General features: G+C 51.3%; 1 protein-coding gene across 3 annotated transcripts in view; it reads left to right on the plus strand.

The window, feature by feature from the left end:
- Positions 1-14612, plus strand: part of LOC111159135 (CTD small phosphatase like) — a 115895-nt gene extending 101283 nt beyond the window's left edge. The window contains exons 6-10 of one of the 3 annotated variants that reach the window (XM_022521554.1): positions 2569-2661; positions 6330-6515; positions 10852-10973; positions 11973-12127; positions 14386-14612. In XM_022521554.1, the coding sequence (XP_022377262.1) occupies positions 2569-2661; positions 6330-6515; positions 10852-10973; positions 11973-12039 (468 nt within the window). In that variant the 3' untranslated portion in view covers positions 12040-12127; positions 14386-14612. Of the gene's footprint in view, positions 1-2568; positions 2662-6329; positions 6516-10851; positions 12128-14385 lie in introns of those variants that run through there. The other 2 variants (XM_022521557.1, XM_022521556.1) reach the window with 2 other exon arrangements.
- The last annotated feature ends 2993 nt before the right edge of the window (positions 14613-17605 follow it).

Below are 17605 nucleotides of genomic sequence, written 5' to 3' on the forward strand. Positions count from 1 at the left end.
CATCTCTTTGGCCTTTGAGGACAGGGTGTCAGAGTTGGTGATGACTGGCCCAGCCACCTCATTGTCCGGATGGGGAAACAGAGGCTCAGTCAGAGAAAGAGTTGGCTCAAGGTCATACAATGAGAAGAATTAAAATGAGACTTCTAGTCTTTTGCCTCCTGGCCCATGGCTCTTTACCTGATGCTCTAGTCCCTTCCCTCCCCTGCCAGGCAATCTTGCCAGGAAGCTGGCCCTGAGAAAGGCAGCTCCTCCCTAGTGTCTCCACATTTCATGCTTCTAAAAGCCATCAGGGAGCCAAAAGGCAGGCACTTGGGCATTTAACATTTGCAAAAGCATCAGCTGAATTAACTCAGCATCTGAGAAGCAGTTAGGGCTTCATTTATTATCTTGGCTTCTGCTACAAAGTAATGAGACAAAGGAGAGGCTGCCTACCGGCATGGCAAAAATTAGGAGAGAAATTAATCCTTCTTACCTCGAGATGTGAGCGTGACTCTCGGGGCCTGACCTGCTCTGGCCAGCCCATTCTCGAAGGAGCCAGCCCAGCTCCCCCAGCCTCCCTCCAGACTGCGCTATGATTCATACGGTGGTAGATACTCCAGGGCCCCAAGGCTGGGGTGAGAAACTCTCTCTCCTGAGGGAATGAAGCCACAGGCGCCAAGAGGAGGACCAAGGCCCTGGCGAAGGCCGTGGCCTCGTTCAAGTAATCCAGGATAGGCTGTGCAGGTCCCAATGGGCCTATTCTCGGTTACTTGCACGCGGACGCGGGCCTGGACGCCGGCATCTGGGCCCAGGACCTTCCTCTCTGCCAGAGGCACCAACAACCAGAGTTCCCAAATCAGTCTCCGGCCATTTTCGTGTAGCAAAGTTTGCTTTCCAGGCTCTATTCCCAAGGAGACTGAGGACCACAGGCCATACCCATTCCCTGGCATCGAGGAGTCTCCTGGGCAAAGTGGGGGCCTGGAGCTACTATAGCCACAAGCCCTCACCCCGACCTGGCCTCCCAGCTCCTCACAGCCCTGTTGGCACTCACCCCGGGCCACCCTGCTCCTCCGGCCCCTCACTGCACCCTTGGCCACAGACTGTGCTTGCCCTACTCTTTCAGTTGGCCCAAGTTCCCACCGAACCCTGGCTCTGTGCAGAATTCCCGTGCAGTGCACAGAACGCATTCTCTGTGCGGTGCAGAGCCCCGACTCCCTTCCGTGACTCCATGGGATAGACAGCCAGCAACATCTGCCATTCACGGCCCCACGCGTACTCCCCCACACCTGCCTTTCACACTTGCTCTTCAGCCGCTTCTCCTATCCCCCGTCTCCTCTAAAGGGCTGGTCATGAAGGGCTCAGCTGTGCTCTGACATTGGGGTGTTTTCAGGCTGAGTCTCATGCTCATACCCTTCCTTCTGCCTGGAAGCTGACTTCTCATCCTCATCAGCCTGGTGAACTCCTGTTCATCCTTCAAGGTCCAGGCCAGATATTACCTTCTGTGATTCCTTCCCCTTGAGAGGGGAGTTAACTGCCCTTAATATATCCCTGTACTACAACTTCCATTATGCATGCCTATCCGATTTGTTTTTATTTATATCTGCTCTAGACTGTGAGCCCTTCAAGGGCAAGGCCTGTGTTTTGTTCATTTTTGTAACTTCTTCAGGCTGAGCACAGAACTGGGGCTCAGTGAATATGAGCTGAATTGAATTTTAATAAGTTTGAATTATTTTAGGGAAGTGGCTAATTTCAAATGGAATTTATTCAAGTTTTAATTAGTTCTTCTCTCCTCCCACCTTCCCTATCTTCTCTCACCAGCTCTGCCTTCCCTCCCATCTCCCTAGTCTCCTCAGATTGGTTCACGTTCCCCAGGCAGGAGCATAGAGCCCAGCAGCCACTCTAGGAAAGCCTGCTCTTTGCCCCCCGCACTGCTTGGAGGCCCCTCCTGATGGCTGACCGGGGGCCTGGGAGTAGGCCGGTTTCACATCCCCTGACATCTGTTTCTGTACCAAGCAGAGTAACCTTTGTGGGTGTCAAGTGGACAGCTTCCCAGGAAGGCTCTTCTTACAGCTTTGCTGGGCCTGCTCTCCGACCCCAGGCCTGCCGAGCAAGGGAGGTGCTCCAGGCAAGGGTAGGAGGTGGCAGCCGGAGCAATCCCAGCGCTTCCGGGCAATGGGCCGGGCCTGGACCTCCCAAAGGACAGCCCCCAGACCCTGGCCTATGTCCATGTAGGGCCTGACTCAGAACACATGCCAAGAAACACATGTGAGAGAATGAGTCCTTTCACCCAAACGTGGCACACCCCTTCCACTCACTGGTTCGGAAAATCCCCAAGACCCGCAGTACCACGGTCAGCTTCCCTTTCTCCCTTGGGAGGAGCGTCTGCGCCAGACTCAGACCTGGAGCCCCATCCAAGGAGTGTGGCCTGAAGTGCAACCTCTGCTCATTCAGTTGGGGTCTCCGTGCCACAAATAGAGCTGGGGACAGGAAGCAGTTGCCTTTTCAGGAATTCTTCTACGTGGGTGTTGGCCCTCAGCAGCCCCCAGCAGCTGCCACGACTGACCAGCTTGCTGTCTGTTGCCGTTGCAGGTATACGTGCTCAAGCGGCCCCACGTGGATGAGTTCCTCCAGAGGATGGGGCAGCTCTTCGAGTGTGTGCTCTTTACTGCCAGCCTGGCCAAGGTACGTCCTGCTCCCAGCTGGGGGCCCGCAGCCACTTCATCCCGACCCGCTGTCCATCAGACAGCCCTCTGGTAAGGGAGGGGAAGCGGTTTCTATGGTGACAGGTTCCCACCCCAGATGGGATGGCTGCAGGCCATGTGCACAGTACCAGCCTGAAAGGCTTCTGGGTTGCCATGGTGACAGGGAGCCCTTGGAACAAATGCCCCAGGAAGCTGAGCAGGCAGCCACCTCGAGCTGGATGTCCGCAGACCAGGATATCACGAATGTGTCCAATGTCACCGTGAAGGGGCATCTGCATCTCCTCTGCTGACTGGCAGCCTCGAGCCTATGTGTCCTTCATTAGCTTACACAGGTCTGGGGAAGGACGAGTGTTCAAGATTGACCCGCATACACAGGCTGGAGGAGGCTTCTGCCTGCCCTAGTGAGCCCTGGGAGCTCGGGCAAGGGACTTCAAGTCTCTTGACTCCGGGTCTTCTAGAAATTAGGGATAATTCCCTCTACCTCGTGGAGTGGATCAAATGAAATAATGCATATGACAGGCATAGCACAGTGCCTGACTTCTGTGCAGCAAGTCTTCATCCGAGCCCCTGCTGTGTTCGCTGTGCCCCGGCGGCCCTGCCACTTGCTAAGAGCTCCTGATGTTCTTTGTTTAGTTATCATAATTATTAATGATGACAGTTTACATGGTCTGCCCTTGTAGCTCAGCAGGAATCTTTGACCCCACATCCACACTGGCTCTAACCACATAGAGTGGTTTCTTTGCCTTCTCCTACTGTTAAAGGACACCCCCCCCAATCTGGTTATGTCTGCCCTTTCACAGATGTGCTGAGCCAAGGGGGGAGAGGGTAGGTCCACACTCCTCGGAGGAGATCCTTGCCATGATCATCTCTCAAATCCCGAGTCTGATGGGGCCAACACCATCCATTTGTGGGGGGGCACCACCAGTGTCTCCATGGGCAGCTCCAGGACTCTGAAGTAGCCCCAGAGATGAACTTTGCAGGGCCCAGGTTAGCCAACTGCTCATCTCCAGACCTGCTGCAAGGACTCACATGCAGTTCCCCACCACCCCCAACAACTCCTGGCTCTGGACAGCTCCCTTCTCCTCTGCATGCTGAGGACTCTGACCAGGGTCCCAGATACCCCGCTTTGCCAGACTGGGCATTCCCAGTTTGGGCCATCTCTCAGTCATGGCTGAGTTGAGAGAGAACCCCACCTGTACAACATTCTGCCAGGCTCATTGCCAGGCCTTGAAGCATGAGCTGGTAGAGAAAACAAATCCAAAACCTAGGCCTTACTTTCGCACACTAAAAAGAGCATGGCCTCAGGGAAGGGCGCTCCCCATGGGCACTCTTTCCCATGAATGGCACCAAGAGCAATAGTACTGTAGGGGAGTTGACTCTCCTAGCAGTGCTCTGGGGTGCCGAGGAGCCTGAAGTGACAGCTAAGGAAGTAACAAACAGGACGATTGCACCTGCCCAGGGGAGATGGAGAGTTGATGGGATTGGGGGCTGCTGCATTGGGGGGAGGTTGGCAGAGTTGAAACACTCTTGCTTGGCATTGCCCCCAGGACTCACTTAAGCATCCTTGTGCAGTCTCCCTTCCTGGCCTGCTCCCACCTGTGCCTCCATCTGTCTCTGCATCCCTTCTCTCAGTGTTACTCTAGCCTGGCTCAGCTGCATCAGCTCCCAGGTGAAGGCTTCCAGCCCTTTCCTCCCCGTGGACAGGTGGGCACTCCCCAGTTCTTGGCTCTGGGCTCAGCTCCCAGCCAGCACTGCCATACTGGCCCACCGCCCAGGAGCCCACGGGAACCCTCGCTGACTGTCAGAGCCCTCCGATGTCTGCTTCCTCATCTTGGTTTCCTTTGCGGATGGATTCACCCAGCAAATATTTACTTAGTGCCTACTGGAAGTTGGGCTCTGTCCTGGGTACTGGGGATGCAGCAGAGAACAAGAGGCAAAGCCCCTGCCCTCATGAAGCTTACATTCCCCACATTCATCTCCAAGGCTTAGAGCCCCTAGACTCAGACATTGCTTGAAGGATGTATGCCACCACCAGTATCAATAATTCTGGGGAAATTAATCACCATTTCCATCTAGAGTCTGCCCCCTAGCACCCACAACGCACTTGGCTGCCCTTACCAGCTGAAAACTGCAGTGCCCACCTGGTCAGCAGGAAAATATAGCCTGCTCCCAGACTCTGCCCCTCGGGATGTCTTCAGGAAAAGGAGGACATTCCCACAGAGTTGGAGCTGCTCCCTGTAGCCCATGGCCCTGCATCCTACAGCGTGCTGGCATTGCTCTGCTCTCGGGTACTACTGTGCCTTCCACTGCTGGCCTTCCCAACACCCCAGCCTTGGGGGCTTCCTGCCTCCCCAGCAGAATTGCTGGGCCCTGGTAACACCTGGCTGTGCTGGTCTTGGTGCTGAAGCATGGCCTCATGTATGCCTTGGAACTGCCACTTTTTTGCCTCCAGCCCCAGCCACTCAGGGCAGCCCAGTCTTTTAGACATTTTCATTTATGAAGGTTTTTCCCCTCAAGGATGATGCCTTTATTTCTTTATCCTGTTTAGCCTGATTTGGGAAAATTCCCCCAGCCTCTGAGGGCCAAGCAGGATTAGCCCCAACTGTGAGCTGGGCTCACACTCATAAAACTGGGCTCCAAGGAAAGGGAAGTGGGAGTCTGATAATGTCCTGTGACTGGCAGGGGCTGGCCTGGCCCAGCTGCCCCAAGCACCCATAGGGGACAATGTGGCCTCATACCACATGAGCCAGATTCAAAGTCCACTCACTCATTCAGGGATGAAACTAGTATTTCCTGAGCCCCCACCATGAGGTGGGCACTGTGCAGGGTGCCAGGGACATCATGGTCAGCACGACAGACAAGGCCTGCACCCCGAGCAGGGAAAAGCAAATCCATAATCCCCAGGGCTGGTGAGGGAGCTTGTGAAGGAGACCACTGTGAGGCAGTAGGAGCCAGGAAGGGAGGGACAGGCCGGTGCTCCAGACTGGTGGCTGGGGAAGCCAAGACTGAAAGGCAAAGAGGCAGAAGGAGAGGCTCCTGCGGAGATCTGAAGAGTGCATGTTCCCTGCGGAGGGAACACTGGTGCCGAGGCTCTGACCGTGGTCAGCCAGTGCGGCTCAGGTGACCGGCTGGAGCAGGGAGGTGGCAGAAATCACGTAGCTGCCGCTGTGTGGGGTATGGCGGGCCTCCCTCCAGGGGTCGCAGGTCAAGACGGGGGTTTGTAAGCAGGAGAATGATCTGATGGGACATGTTTTCCAGTGGCCACTCTGACACGGGCAGGAGTAGCGGCTGCAAAGGAGATGCAGGGGATGTGGGGGGCTCTTTGGGCAGCTCACGCCGCTGCCCTAGGCAGAGGTTACACAGGTTGGGATCAGGGCAGTGTCCGTTACACAGAGGGGCAGGTTCATTCAAGGTAGTCTTGGAGACGGAACTGCCAAGAATTTCTGATGGATTGGATACGAGAGGTGGAAGAAATAGAAGAATCCAGGGTATCCTGCACGCATGGAAAGGAGAAGAACCAGGATCCTAAAACACATCCAGTTACTTAAATCCCTTTCTAGAAAAGTAATGCAAGTAATACTTGCTCTAGTAGGTCAGGGTTTCTGGGCTCTTTCGGGTGCCTAGCCTTCACCGCAACCTGCTTTTCAGTACGCAGACCCCGTGGCTGACCTGTTGGACCGCTGGGGCGTGTTCCGGGCCCGGCTCTTCAGAGAATCATGCGTCTTCCATCGTGGGAACTACGTGAAAGACCTGAGTCGCTTGGGCCGGGAGCTGAGCAAAGTGATCATTGTGGACAATTCTCCTGCCTCGTACATCTTCCATCCCGAGAATGCAGTAAGTGGCCCCAGGGGGAGAGAACGCGGGGCCCCATCCAGTTCCACATTTGTGCCCTCAAGCACCTGTGCCGGCTTTCTTGGCCTTCCCTGGGGGGCCCCAGCTCTGGCACTTAGCAGGTACTTGGCACTGACTGAGTTATTTAACCTCGCCGAGCCTTAGTTACCTCGCCCATCAAATGGGGATTCTGGGGGTGCTGACCCGGAGGATGCTTGGAGGACTGAGTGTGGGAGTGAAAAGCACTTAGAACACTGTCTACATTGGGTAAGTGCTCAGGGAGCCTGGATCTTAGCAATTTTCATACTGTTCCTGAGAAGGGCACCGTCAGTAACCTCCTGGAGCTCGCTTCATGACTCCTGTAGACTCAGAAGGCCTGGATGATCTCTTCAGCAAAAGTTCTTAAACAAGAATGAATAAAAACACCTCAGTCAAGGCCTTCAGACAAGCCTGCCCAGCTTTTCCACCTCATAGTGATGCCTTAAAAGTATACAGTGGGAACATTTCCTACATAAAACTCCCTAGAGCGTGGCAGCCCTTAATGCCCGCTCCCTGGGTGCAGCATGACTTTCCAAGCAAGAGATGCCATCCCGCTACCCAGCCCTCGCTTCCAGGGGACGAGGGGCCAGCCAGCCCTCGGGTGACAGCAAAGCCCTCCGCAGCACCGCCACGCTGCCTCTCAGCTCAGGCAGCCCACCCTGCACAGGAGGCTTCCTCCCCAGCCTGGGGTTCTCCGCCTCAACACAGGCTTCCCCAGGGTTCTTTCCTTGAAGCCAGAACTCTGTGGCTCCACTTATAGCAGAAAGCCGAGATCAAGCTAGATTTATTTAGTTAGTGCGCAACGATTACTTGAGTAAACATTCCAAATTTATTATATTTAAACATGTTCATTTTAGTGAGTTAATCAAATTTAGCATAATGCATTTTGTCATGCGTCTCTAACAGATAAGGATTACTTCTTAATATAATCACAGTTCCATTATCACATATGACAGAACTAACAGTTTCTTAATATTATCTGCTATCCAGACTGTGTTCATATTTTCCCCGTCATCTCAAAATGTTGTCCTGCATTTGGATTGTTTGACTCAGTATCAGACAAGGTCCAAGCACTGCTTTGGTTAATAATGTGTCTAGTAATTCTTGTGTAATTTAATAGTTCCCCCTCCCCTCTGCCTTTTTCTTCCATCCTGTTTACTTGTTGAAGAATTCTGGTTATTTGTCTTGTAGAAACTTCCTCTCTTCTGGCTCTGTCTAGTTGCAGCCACATGGTAGTGTTTTACTTTGTTTTTATAACTGCCATATTCCCTTTTTTTTTTAATTAATTTATTTATTTATTAGACAGAGATCTCAAGTAGGCAGAAAGGCAGGCAGAGAGAAAGGAGGAAGTAGGCTCCCTTCTGAGCAGAGAGACCAATGTGGGGCTCAATCCCAGGACCCTGAGATCATGACCTGAGCCGAAGGCAGAGGCTTTAACCCACTGAGCCACCTAGGTGCCCCTGCCATATTTCCTTTAAACAAGTAGTTAGATGAGTACTACTTGGTTAAATGCAGGTTCAGTTTTTCAAGTTTTTCAGTTTTTTCAAGAATATGTCATAGGTGATACCATATACTTATTGTGGTATCACATCAAGAGGCATGTAAGGTCAGGCTGTCCCACTTTTAAACATTTTACTTTTATTATTATTATTATCAAGTAGGCTCCATGCCCAGTGTAGAGCCCAATGTGGGGCTCGAACTCACAACCCCAAGATCAAGACCTGAGCTGAGTTTTGAGATCAAGAGTTGGATGCCTAACCAACTAAGCCACCCAGGTGCCCTTTAAAGATTTTAAGTCAGTCTTTGGATTCAGATGTTAGCCTGTACCATCTGTTTGCAAATTCCCTGTTGTCCTTTCACCTAAAAATGTGAAGCCGCTGAGGATCATTGCCTCCATCAACTATTTCATTAACAACTACGAAATGGTGATTTCTAAATTTTATCATTCTTTCCACATTTATTGGCTGAAACTCTATTTCTTTTAAATGAAACTTGCCCTCATTGACTACTTGATTATCCTAAATTCAGTTTGAATGTTTGAATCAGGAAGTCAAGGTAAAGTCTTGGTTCTTTTTCTTTAATTCTTCAGTCTTCAGAGTAATGAGGTGGTGCTCTAGCAACTTCCAAAAGTAGACAGAGAATTTGTTGTAGGTATCAATATGAACTCATGGATTTTTTTATTGTTATAATTTAATCCATGTATTCTTCTTTTGGATGCTGAAACGCTCACCTTCAGATAGCAGACATCCCTTCATATAACAGTGGTCTTTGAACACTTCTGTTTTCTGGTGCAACAAGGTATTCCAGGCTCATCTTGTCCCTTTCTTGCCTCAGCCCTGGAATCACCCACTTTCCTATGGAGCCCGATTCCTGTTGGTGGAAATGGTATTTAGAGACGACAGTCTGGGTGGATTCTCATTGTTCCTGAGGTATCCTATGCTTCCAGCCCTTTATACTGGACAGACCTAAAATATACATATTTTTAGAATTAAAATTAAATCATGAATTCGTATTGGTTTTTTATAATTCAGTGTTAAAACAGTTTTTATTTAATTTCTTTGGTTTTGTTTTTGTATTTGTATCTCTTCTCGTGCTGAAACTCTTGGTTCCTAAATATATTAACATCATTACCTAGTCTTAGTCTATAGTACTTAGACTTAGTCTATAGTACATGTTTAATAGTTTCCAAATAGCAGTTAGTCTATAATCTATAGTACATGTTTAATAGTTTGACTTAGTCTATAGTACATGTTTAATAGTTTCCAAATAGCAGTACTAACGTTATTACTACTACTAAGACAATTAGTACATGTAGGGTTTTTATGGAGAAAGGTACAGGCAGAACGCTATGTTTTAAATCGCTTGAAGTAATTCTCTGTGTGGCTATGTCACCAGCTTTATATTAACTTTGGTTCATCTTTTTTATTGCTTTCTTTTCTTAATTGTTTAATTTTTTTAAGATTTTATTTATTTGACAGAGAGAGACTCAGCAAGAGAGGGAACACAAGCAGGGGGAGTATGAGAGGGAGAAGCAGGCTTCCCGCTGAGCAGAGAGCCCGATGTGGGGCTCGATTCCAGGACCCTGGGATCATGACCTGAGCCGAAGGCAGACGCTTAAAGACTGAGCCACCCAGGCGTCCCTTAATTGTTTAATTTTATTGCAATTATGTAACATATTTCCATGAGTCCAACATCAAAACTACCAACAGAGATGGGTTTAGAGAAATCTTGTGTCCATGTCTGCCCTCTCCCTCATTCCTGCCCTTCCCGTAGGAGTAGTCATTATTTTTTTTGTTAATCCTTACCTTGTTTATATTTTTAAATTATACAGTGAATTGTTTTGTTTCTGAGCAGTCTTTAGATTTATAAAAGGGCCTCAAAATACTACTTTTGAACTCCTTTGATTTTCCCCAAACTTTTTTTAAATTTTTGTATTTACTTATTTATTTATCAGAGAGAGAAGAGAAGTAGGCAGAGGCAGAGCTGCAGACAGAGGGAGAGGGAGAAACAGACTCCCTACTGAGCAAGAAAACAGATGTGGGACTCAATCCCAGGACCCCAGGATCATGACCTGAGCCGAAGGCAGGTGCTTAACTGACTGAGCCACCCAGGCGCCCAGCAGATTTTTTACGTCCCTTCTTTTGCACCCCTGACTACCACCCATTGCCACCCCTCCCTACCCTCTAAAACTGAGTGTAAATCCTGTCCGTTCCCGTGGCTCAGACTGTCCTGAAATGTTACATTTATGCTTTTAACTGCTCACTGCTAAGGATGGAAGGAAATTCCCCACCTCCCTTTGCCATACAGCATGGCCCGGCAACCCCAAGTGAAAGCTTTCCTGGCCCTGTTTGGGGGCTCCCTGGTGTTAGTGGCTGACAGGCAGGTGACCTCTGGCTCCGGGTGAGGTGTAAGGAGCTGCTTGGATACAATGGAAGAGCTTTTGAAATTGACAGGTAGCAAGGCTAGCTCTTCTATATTCTGCACTCTGGCCACCTTTCTTGAGGCAGGAAATCAAAGCAAGCAAATGCACGCAAACTAGCAGTTAGACTCCACTTAAAAAGCAAATGCACTGAACTGTACCTTCGTCCCAAACCAGGGAGCTTTGGAACGGCCTTAGCTGGGATGGGAGAACCAGATGATGATGATGATGATGATGATGATGATGGTGATGATGGTTTTTAGATACCTGTCCTCCTTACCAAGGAAAAGACTAACAGAGCGGGGGGCCCAGTCAGGCTAAGAGCCGCCCCCTCCCGCACCAGGTGCCGTTCTGCTGCCCGCTCCACACACTGTCTTCCAGGTGCCCGTGCAGTCCTGGTTCGATGACATGACGGACACAGAGCTGCTGGACCTCATCCCCTTCTTTGAGGGCCTGAGCCGGGAAGACGACGTGTACAACATGCTGCACAGACTCTGCAGCAGGTAGCGCCGGCCCCCGATGCCTCCCACCCGTGCGCCCTGCAGCCGCCGGCCTCGGGGGCCCACCCGGCCACAGCTCCCCGGGAGCGCCCAGTGGGGACACTCCGTGCTCCAGGCCACGAGGGCCATGTGGCCATACCTACCTGGTTGCTTTTTTAAGAACAGAAACAACTATTTTAAAATGAACTCTTTTAACCAATTTCATAAAGGGACATGCATTTTACTGGATTTGCTTTTCTTAAAACATACCAAAAAGGATAAAAATGGGGAGGGGGGAGAAAAAAAGCTTGAGATCTATCAGAACTTCCTTTCAACTGGCCCCACTTGGCCCCCTCCTCCAAGCAGACAACCTGTCCCTTTCTATCCCAGCTCGGAGCAGCTGACCCAACTCAGAATCTCTTTCCTCCAGGATGAAGTGCCTTTTTGAATGTTATTTTAAGCTGAGAGTTAATTTTTCTACACAACATATTTCCAGACATCTTTTAGTCTTTTATTATCTTAAGATTCTCTAAAAAAAAAAAAACCGAATATGACAATTTTCTAGAACCTGGGGTGGGCGGGTGGCGAGGGATGGAGGTGAGTCCTAGAAGCCAGTCTCCCAGCAGGTGTGCGTGCTCTGACGCCCGGTGGCGGCGCTGCAGGACCGGGCTCCCGCAAGGAGCCTCGACGACCGTGGCAGTGTCTTGGTTCATTACGTACCCAGTTTGGAATGTACCTGCAGTCGTGCGGCTCGACACTTTAGGAAACAATAGATACTTTTATATTATCACTGTTACTTCGGATGGTGACAGTTGTGTCCTGCGGTCACACTTTCCCCTTGAAAAGTGGCATCGTCACCTCTACTTTCAACCACTGCCATACTTCTGTACGTTTTTTGTTCTGTGGCTGTCGTTCTGGGTAGAGCAGTTCCAAGAAACTCCAAAACCCTCGGATATCTTAAAAAAAAAAAAAAAGAAAGAAAGAAATCTGTTGATTGATTTTTAAATTTTTCCTTTCCAAAAGCTGGATACACACGGAGCTGTTTGGGAATTTTCTTTGCTGCTACCACGCTGCCACCAAATGGAATTGACCAGCGGCTGTTACACTGTTCTTTGCCACTGTGCCTATGCTCAGAATCTGCTCACTGCTAAGCTGCAGACGTGGATAGGGTCAGAAACGTAGGTCCCCCCCCCAACCCTCCCCCCACGGCAGACTGCACCAACCGTATCCCTTCCCTGGCACTGGCCATGGGAGTTCAGGAGGGAGCAAAGACGCGGGGGCCAGCGCACCAGGCATGGCGTTCATTCTAAACAGCAGCCATCATCAGATACCGTGATGAGTTGACTATTCTCCTTTGAGAACCTGTGGCCTCAACCAGCCACCGCACTGATGTGGCCCAAGTCCACTCCTGGTCTTCTCTTTTGAAGCACAGCCTCTTTCTGAGCCGGGGTTGGGGAAGCCTGTCCAGATGTGGATGGAGCCCATCGCCCTGAGTCAGGGAGAGACAGGGTGCCCTCCCTGGGCTGGGGCTTCCTTTGCAGCCTTTCTCAGTGAGCTGTTCTAAGCAGTGCCATGTTCCTTGTTTGACAAGACAGTTTATAAAGTATTGCTCTTAAAAATAATTTAAAAGAACCCTGTCGTGTCGGCACCATTGCCTTAGTCCTCTGTGGGTTGGGCCTCCGCCAGAGCTCTGGTGGGAGAGACTGGCACTAACAAGTCTGGAGATGGGGGTCAAAGTAAAATTTTGCTCCTGCTTTTGTTCACAAAATAATGAAGCCAGCTGCCAGTCCCGTCCTCCCAACAGCACTTTAGGCTGTGGACTGCCATGCGTTCAGAAGACAAGTGTTTGGGGTAATCAGGTGCCCCAGCATTCTGGGTATGCAGGACCCAGTAATCCCCATGCCAGTTCCGGCAGAAATAGCCCCACGCTAGGCATTACCACAGAGAACGGCGTTATGTGGCAGATCTGCACATGCCCTCAACCTTGATTTGGAAAACTAGTCATTAATGAACCCGCTGCCTTAAATGTTCTTGAATGTTGCAGTCAAGTGTCTGTCCTGTGTTGAAATCCACACAGAAATCAGTCCTGGGGACAGCCTTCGACCCTCCCCCCTGCCCTCTTCTCTGCCGGCATCACGCGGTCTTCTCTGGAATAGTGGGCAGAGAGGACGGAAATTCTAGAGTATTTCAGGGGAATTGAACCTAGGAACAGTGTCCCACTTCTGAGAGCTGGAGTGAAGATGCTGGCAAGCTTGAGCCAGACACTGCACCTAGTAGTTCTGAAACCGCGAGCGCCATTGCACGACTGTTGGGGATGGAGCCCGGTTCCAGCCATTGCAGACACAGACTGTCTCGGGGGGTGCCAGCCCCTCCTTCCCCTCCCCCCGAGCCTTCTGGATTCTGTGCACCTTAGTTGACCACACTCCAAAATGCCATTTTTATTTTAACCCTTGATTCTGCTTTATGTACATAATCAGAATATCTATATCTCTCTATATATTTTTAATCATCTACATGTAAATGAAGCAATAGAATTCTAACATAAGGCCAAGAAATGAGATGAATGTTTGGGGTTTATGTTTTTTAAGGTAAATACGGGTATTGTTTTTAATTATTACCTTTTATTAAATTGTGGGCTTTAAAACCTAATGAACCCTATTAGCTACTTCTCTGTGCCATATGCTTCCCATGTTACCAAAATATCCCCCCCACACACACACACACTCTTCAACCAAAAGAGAAACCCAGCCTCCTGAGTTTCTTGGTCCTTTGTGTACCAGGTTAAAATACAGGCTCCCGGACAAGTATTTTTTATATTAAGATCTGGGACAAGAGAGCTTGAGTCATGGACTTGGGCCCCTATGATGTGACAACATCTCTGGCCAGGCGGTGGGTGGCAGTGCCTGGGCCCATTGGAGGTAGTCACTGCGCTGTCTTCCATTGCTCTGGACCCTATGTGTTGGTCTGTGGCTTCACGCATTAGCTGTTTGTAAACAGTGTTATCTGTATCCTAAGGAGGAACGCAGCATGTCACAGCCGATGGTTGGTGGGGAAGCTCCTTTGACATTCCAGTTTTGATGAGGTGACTTTGGAGAATTGAAGAGGCCCTGATGACACTGATTTGTTATGGTTGCAGCATTTGAACTTCTGGTGTAAAAAAGAAATCTGTAAATCTATAACCTGGCAACCCTTTACAACCCTACATTTTAAAGACGGCTCTCTAATAAAATCTAGAACCACACAGCCCTCTGTGGTCAAACACTCGTGACGTTTGTGCCTCTGCTTTTAAAGGTGCTGCAATGGGCAGTTGGCATGCCAGGGTTCGAGAGGGTGGGTGGCTTGAAGTGCTCACAGTTACCTGAGCAAACTCTTACCGGCTGCCTCTGTTCCTGTCTCACTGTAAAACTGATGGTGTCTGTAACTGTCCGTTCTCCAGGGAGCTTCTCTGCAGACTAACACCCCCCATCCCCCCCCCACCCCGTAGTGGAGATTCTGGTGCCTGGGTAGTCGTGGATTTCTGTTGGACATTTGAATGTGACAAGCCAGCATTACTTGGGAAATACTACATGTGGAATGTGCACGTTTCCAGGGGCGAGCATTGTCCGGTCGGTCGAGAGGTTTGCAATGATTTTCTTCCTGCCAAAAATAAACACGTGAAACTGCGCCCTCTTGTGGATGGACTGCTTCTCCGGCGCTAGCGCCTCTTTCCGCTCTCTATGCGCTCTCTGTTCTCTCCACCTCCACGGCCTCCCGCCGGCCCCGCGGGTCTTGGGTGGGGGGTGGGGGGCGCTTCTGCAGAGCTGGGGTGTTTGGGAGCAGGGCCGCAGCATCCCAGGAGCCACTAACCTTGACCCCGGGGCAGGCTGGAAGACCATCCTGCTCAATGGTAGACCCCCTGGCGGCGTCTCCGCAGACAGAAGCCGTGTGGCTCGCTCTCCTGGCCCAAGGATTCCAGCCCTACCAACGGGCTTCCGCGCAGCCTGAGAGAACCGCAGCCCACGGGAGCCACTGGCATTGTGTGTGAGGTATGGTGCCTAAACCCAGAGCCCATGGGCACGCTGGCTGAGCTGCTGTGATCACCCGCTGAAGCATGGCAAGGGCTAGAAAGAGTAAGGATCACTGAGACAGCTTTCTCACCCGGGGACACCCTCCAGGCACTGCCCTCAGCCCAGCCCCTCTGTATGTCAAAGTGAGAGGGGCAGCAAGTGCTCCTCTGCTGGAGAGTCATGGCGGAGCCTTGGGCCTGGCCACACCACTCATGACTGTTGCTTCATGGTGATCCCTAATTCAGATAACACCAGTGTCAACGGTCTCATTAGACAGGCCTTCTCCCCATTTCATGGATGAGAAACCTGAGGCCAGTGAGACAATTCTTGGCAGTCTCTACTCTATAACAGGTTTCCACCAGGCGTGTATACTCGTCCTGAACAACATAGGACACAGGATGTGGGTCAGCCCAGAAAACCTACTATTTACCCAAAAACAAAACCCCAAATCCCCCACAGCTAGTCTGTGCCATGCCCCTAGGTCACCCTCTCCACCGTGGGGCAGCTGTCCAGCCAGAGAAGTCACGCCAGCTTTCCCCCAGGCTTTGGACTAGGCTGTGTCCCTCTCTGTGTCTCTCCTTGGTTCTGCTCCTCCCCAGTCCTCTTCTCTCCCTCCTTTTGCCTTCTCTGGCATTGCCACCATACCCACGACAGCTTCACACGTCTGCATACAACCAGACAGACAGATAGCTGAGAATTGTGGCAGGCCCTAAAGCAGAAGTGTCCCAGTGAATGTCCATAGATCCTCTGAACAGGTGGGAAGGAAACATACATCATCAAGAAGCCACTTATTTGGGACTTGGGCATACTTGGATTTCACCTCTGGATGTTTTCTTGTTTGAGCACGTATCATCCGTGTCAGGACCAAAGAATGAGCAGGAAGCCAGGGAGGGGAGGGGAGGAGTGGCCAGGGAAAGCCAGCCTGGGAAGACAGTCTGTTGAGCTAATGGATGGGGGGAGTGTCGGGGGCTTGTGGTGGACTCCTCAGAGTAACTGGAAATGCTTACGTGGCAGATCTACACTGGGACTGCCCGTGGGTCAACAGGCTGCTCAAGACCAGAGCCACAGTTGGCATGGTCAGCAGCCTGGTCTCCAAGGAGAATATACTGGACCCTCCAGCACTGAGGAGGAGGATATGGGGGTTCCGGAGTTTTCCATCCCAAACTTCCATTACAGCTCCATCTTTTAGCTCAGCAATTCTCAGCTGTGAATCGCTCCCATTAGTCACCTGATTAGATTAGAATCACCTGCCGGCTCCTAAAAACATAGATCCCTTAAGTCCACTCCAGACCATTTGAACCCCAAACCCTGAAAGTGGGCATCACATTTCTACTCAAAGTTCCAGGAAGGGCTGAGAACCCCTGTTCTGACCAGCAATGGAGGAAAATAAATTTCCCAATTTGTTTCAGGCTTGACACCCAGGTATGGCAGAGGGGCCATGGACAGGACTTAGGGGAAATGGTTTGTATTGCTTTACCTGAAAGGCCAGCCATACAAGTTAATTGCTAAAAGGTCAGAAAACCCAGAAAATTACAAAGAAAATCCCACACGGTCACTGGGAGCCTTTCCCAAGGCAGGGGTGAGGAGAGGGACCTAATAGCCACGCTCAGCTGACAGTTCCTGCTTTAACATTGAGGCGGGAGCAGAGTGGATACCCCCACTTCACATAGGAGCCCTGCGTCACACTGTCCACCAAGCTAACCGAGCCTTGCACCCCCCCCTCCCCTATCCTGGCCCAAGTGGTGTCTCCAGTGGGTAGACGGCACGACTGTGCAGGGTGACACATACCCAGCCGCGGGGATGCAAAGCGGGGACACCTCCTTGTTTGCAGGGACCTAGGGCTCTTTTCTAGGCTGTCCTCAGGCCCTACCAGTTCCCACCACAGCGACTTCCAAGGAGCCCCTTTTGGGCCGGGTGACCGTGTCACTGCTCCTCTGCGGCCTGCAGCCAGATGGGAGGGGGCGGGGGTACAAGTGGGCCTAAGGCTGTTCTCCTGAACGGGGCGTGTGGCCAGGAAGTTTTCAGGCTGTGGGATCCAAGACCCCTGTCAGGCCTTAGCTCCCCTCCCACCCACCCCCAACGCCCTGTCCGCTCTATGGAGGGTCGCACACCCCCTGCAGGACCTGGTCTCCACGAGGGGCGGCGTACTGCACCAGTCTGGGAGGGACTCCTGAGGAGAGCAGGACAGCCACGTGAAAACCCGAACTTAGGGAACTGTGGGGCGGGGGGCGCGCAGGGCTTGAAGGAGCGGAGCTGGTTTCCAGGGTCTGTCCCGCCCCCTCCGGGCCACACCTACACCGTTGTCAATATTGACGCAGGGGTTGGGGGGGAGCTAAGCAGGAGGAGGGGGTGGCAGAGCTCCTTTTTCCCCCGGGGGAGGCACCATTCTGTGTGGGGACACGGACACTAAGCCAGGACCCAAATCAGTAGGGTTATCTGCTTCTGCAAGCACGAGGAAGAGGACGAAAGTGATGGGTGGCTGGAGAGAGCACTGCTTTAGCTAACATGGTCAGAGAAGGCCCCTCTGGGGAAGTATCACTTGGGTTGAGGCCAGAATGCAGAAAAGGAGCCATGGGAAAATTTAGGGGACAGGCTTCTGGCAGAGGTAAC

Source organism: Enhydra lutris, unplaced genomic scaffold, assembly GCF_002288905.1.
Source record: "Enhydra lutris kenyoni isolate GAN:26980312 unplaced genomic scaffold, ASM228890v2 scaffoldscaffold66, whole genome shotgun sequence".
Taxonomy (NCBI): domain Eukaryota; kingdom Metazoa; phylum Chordata; class Mammalia; order Carnivora; family Mustelidae; genus Enhydra; species Enhydra lutris.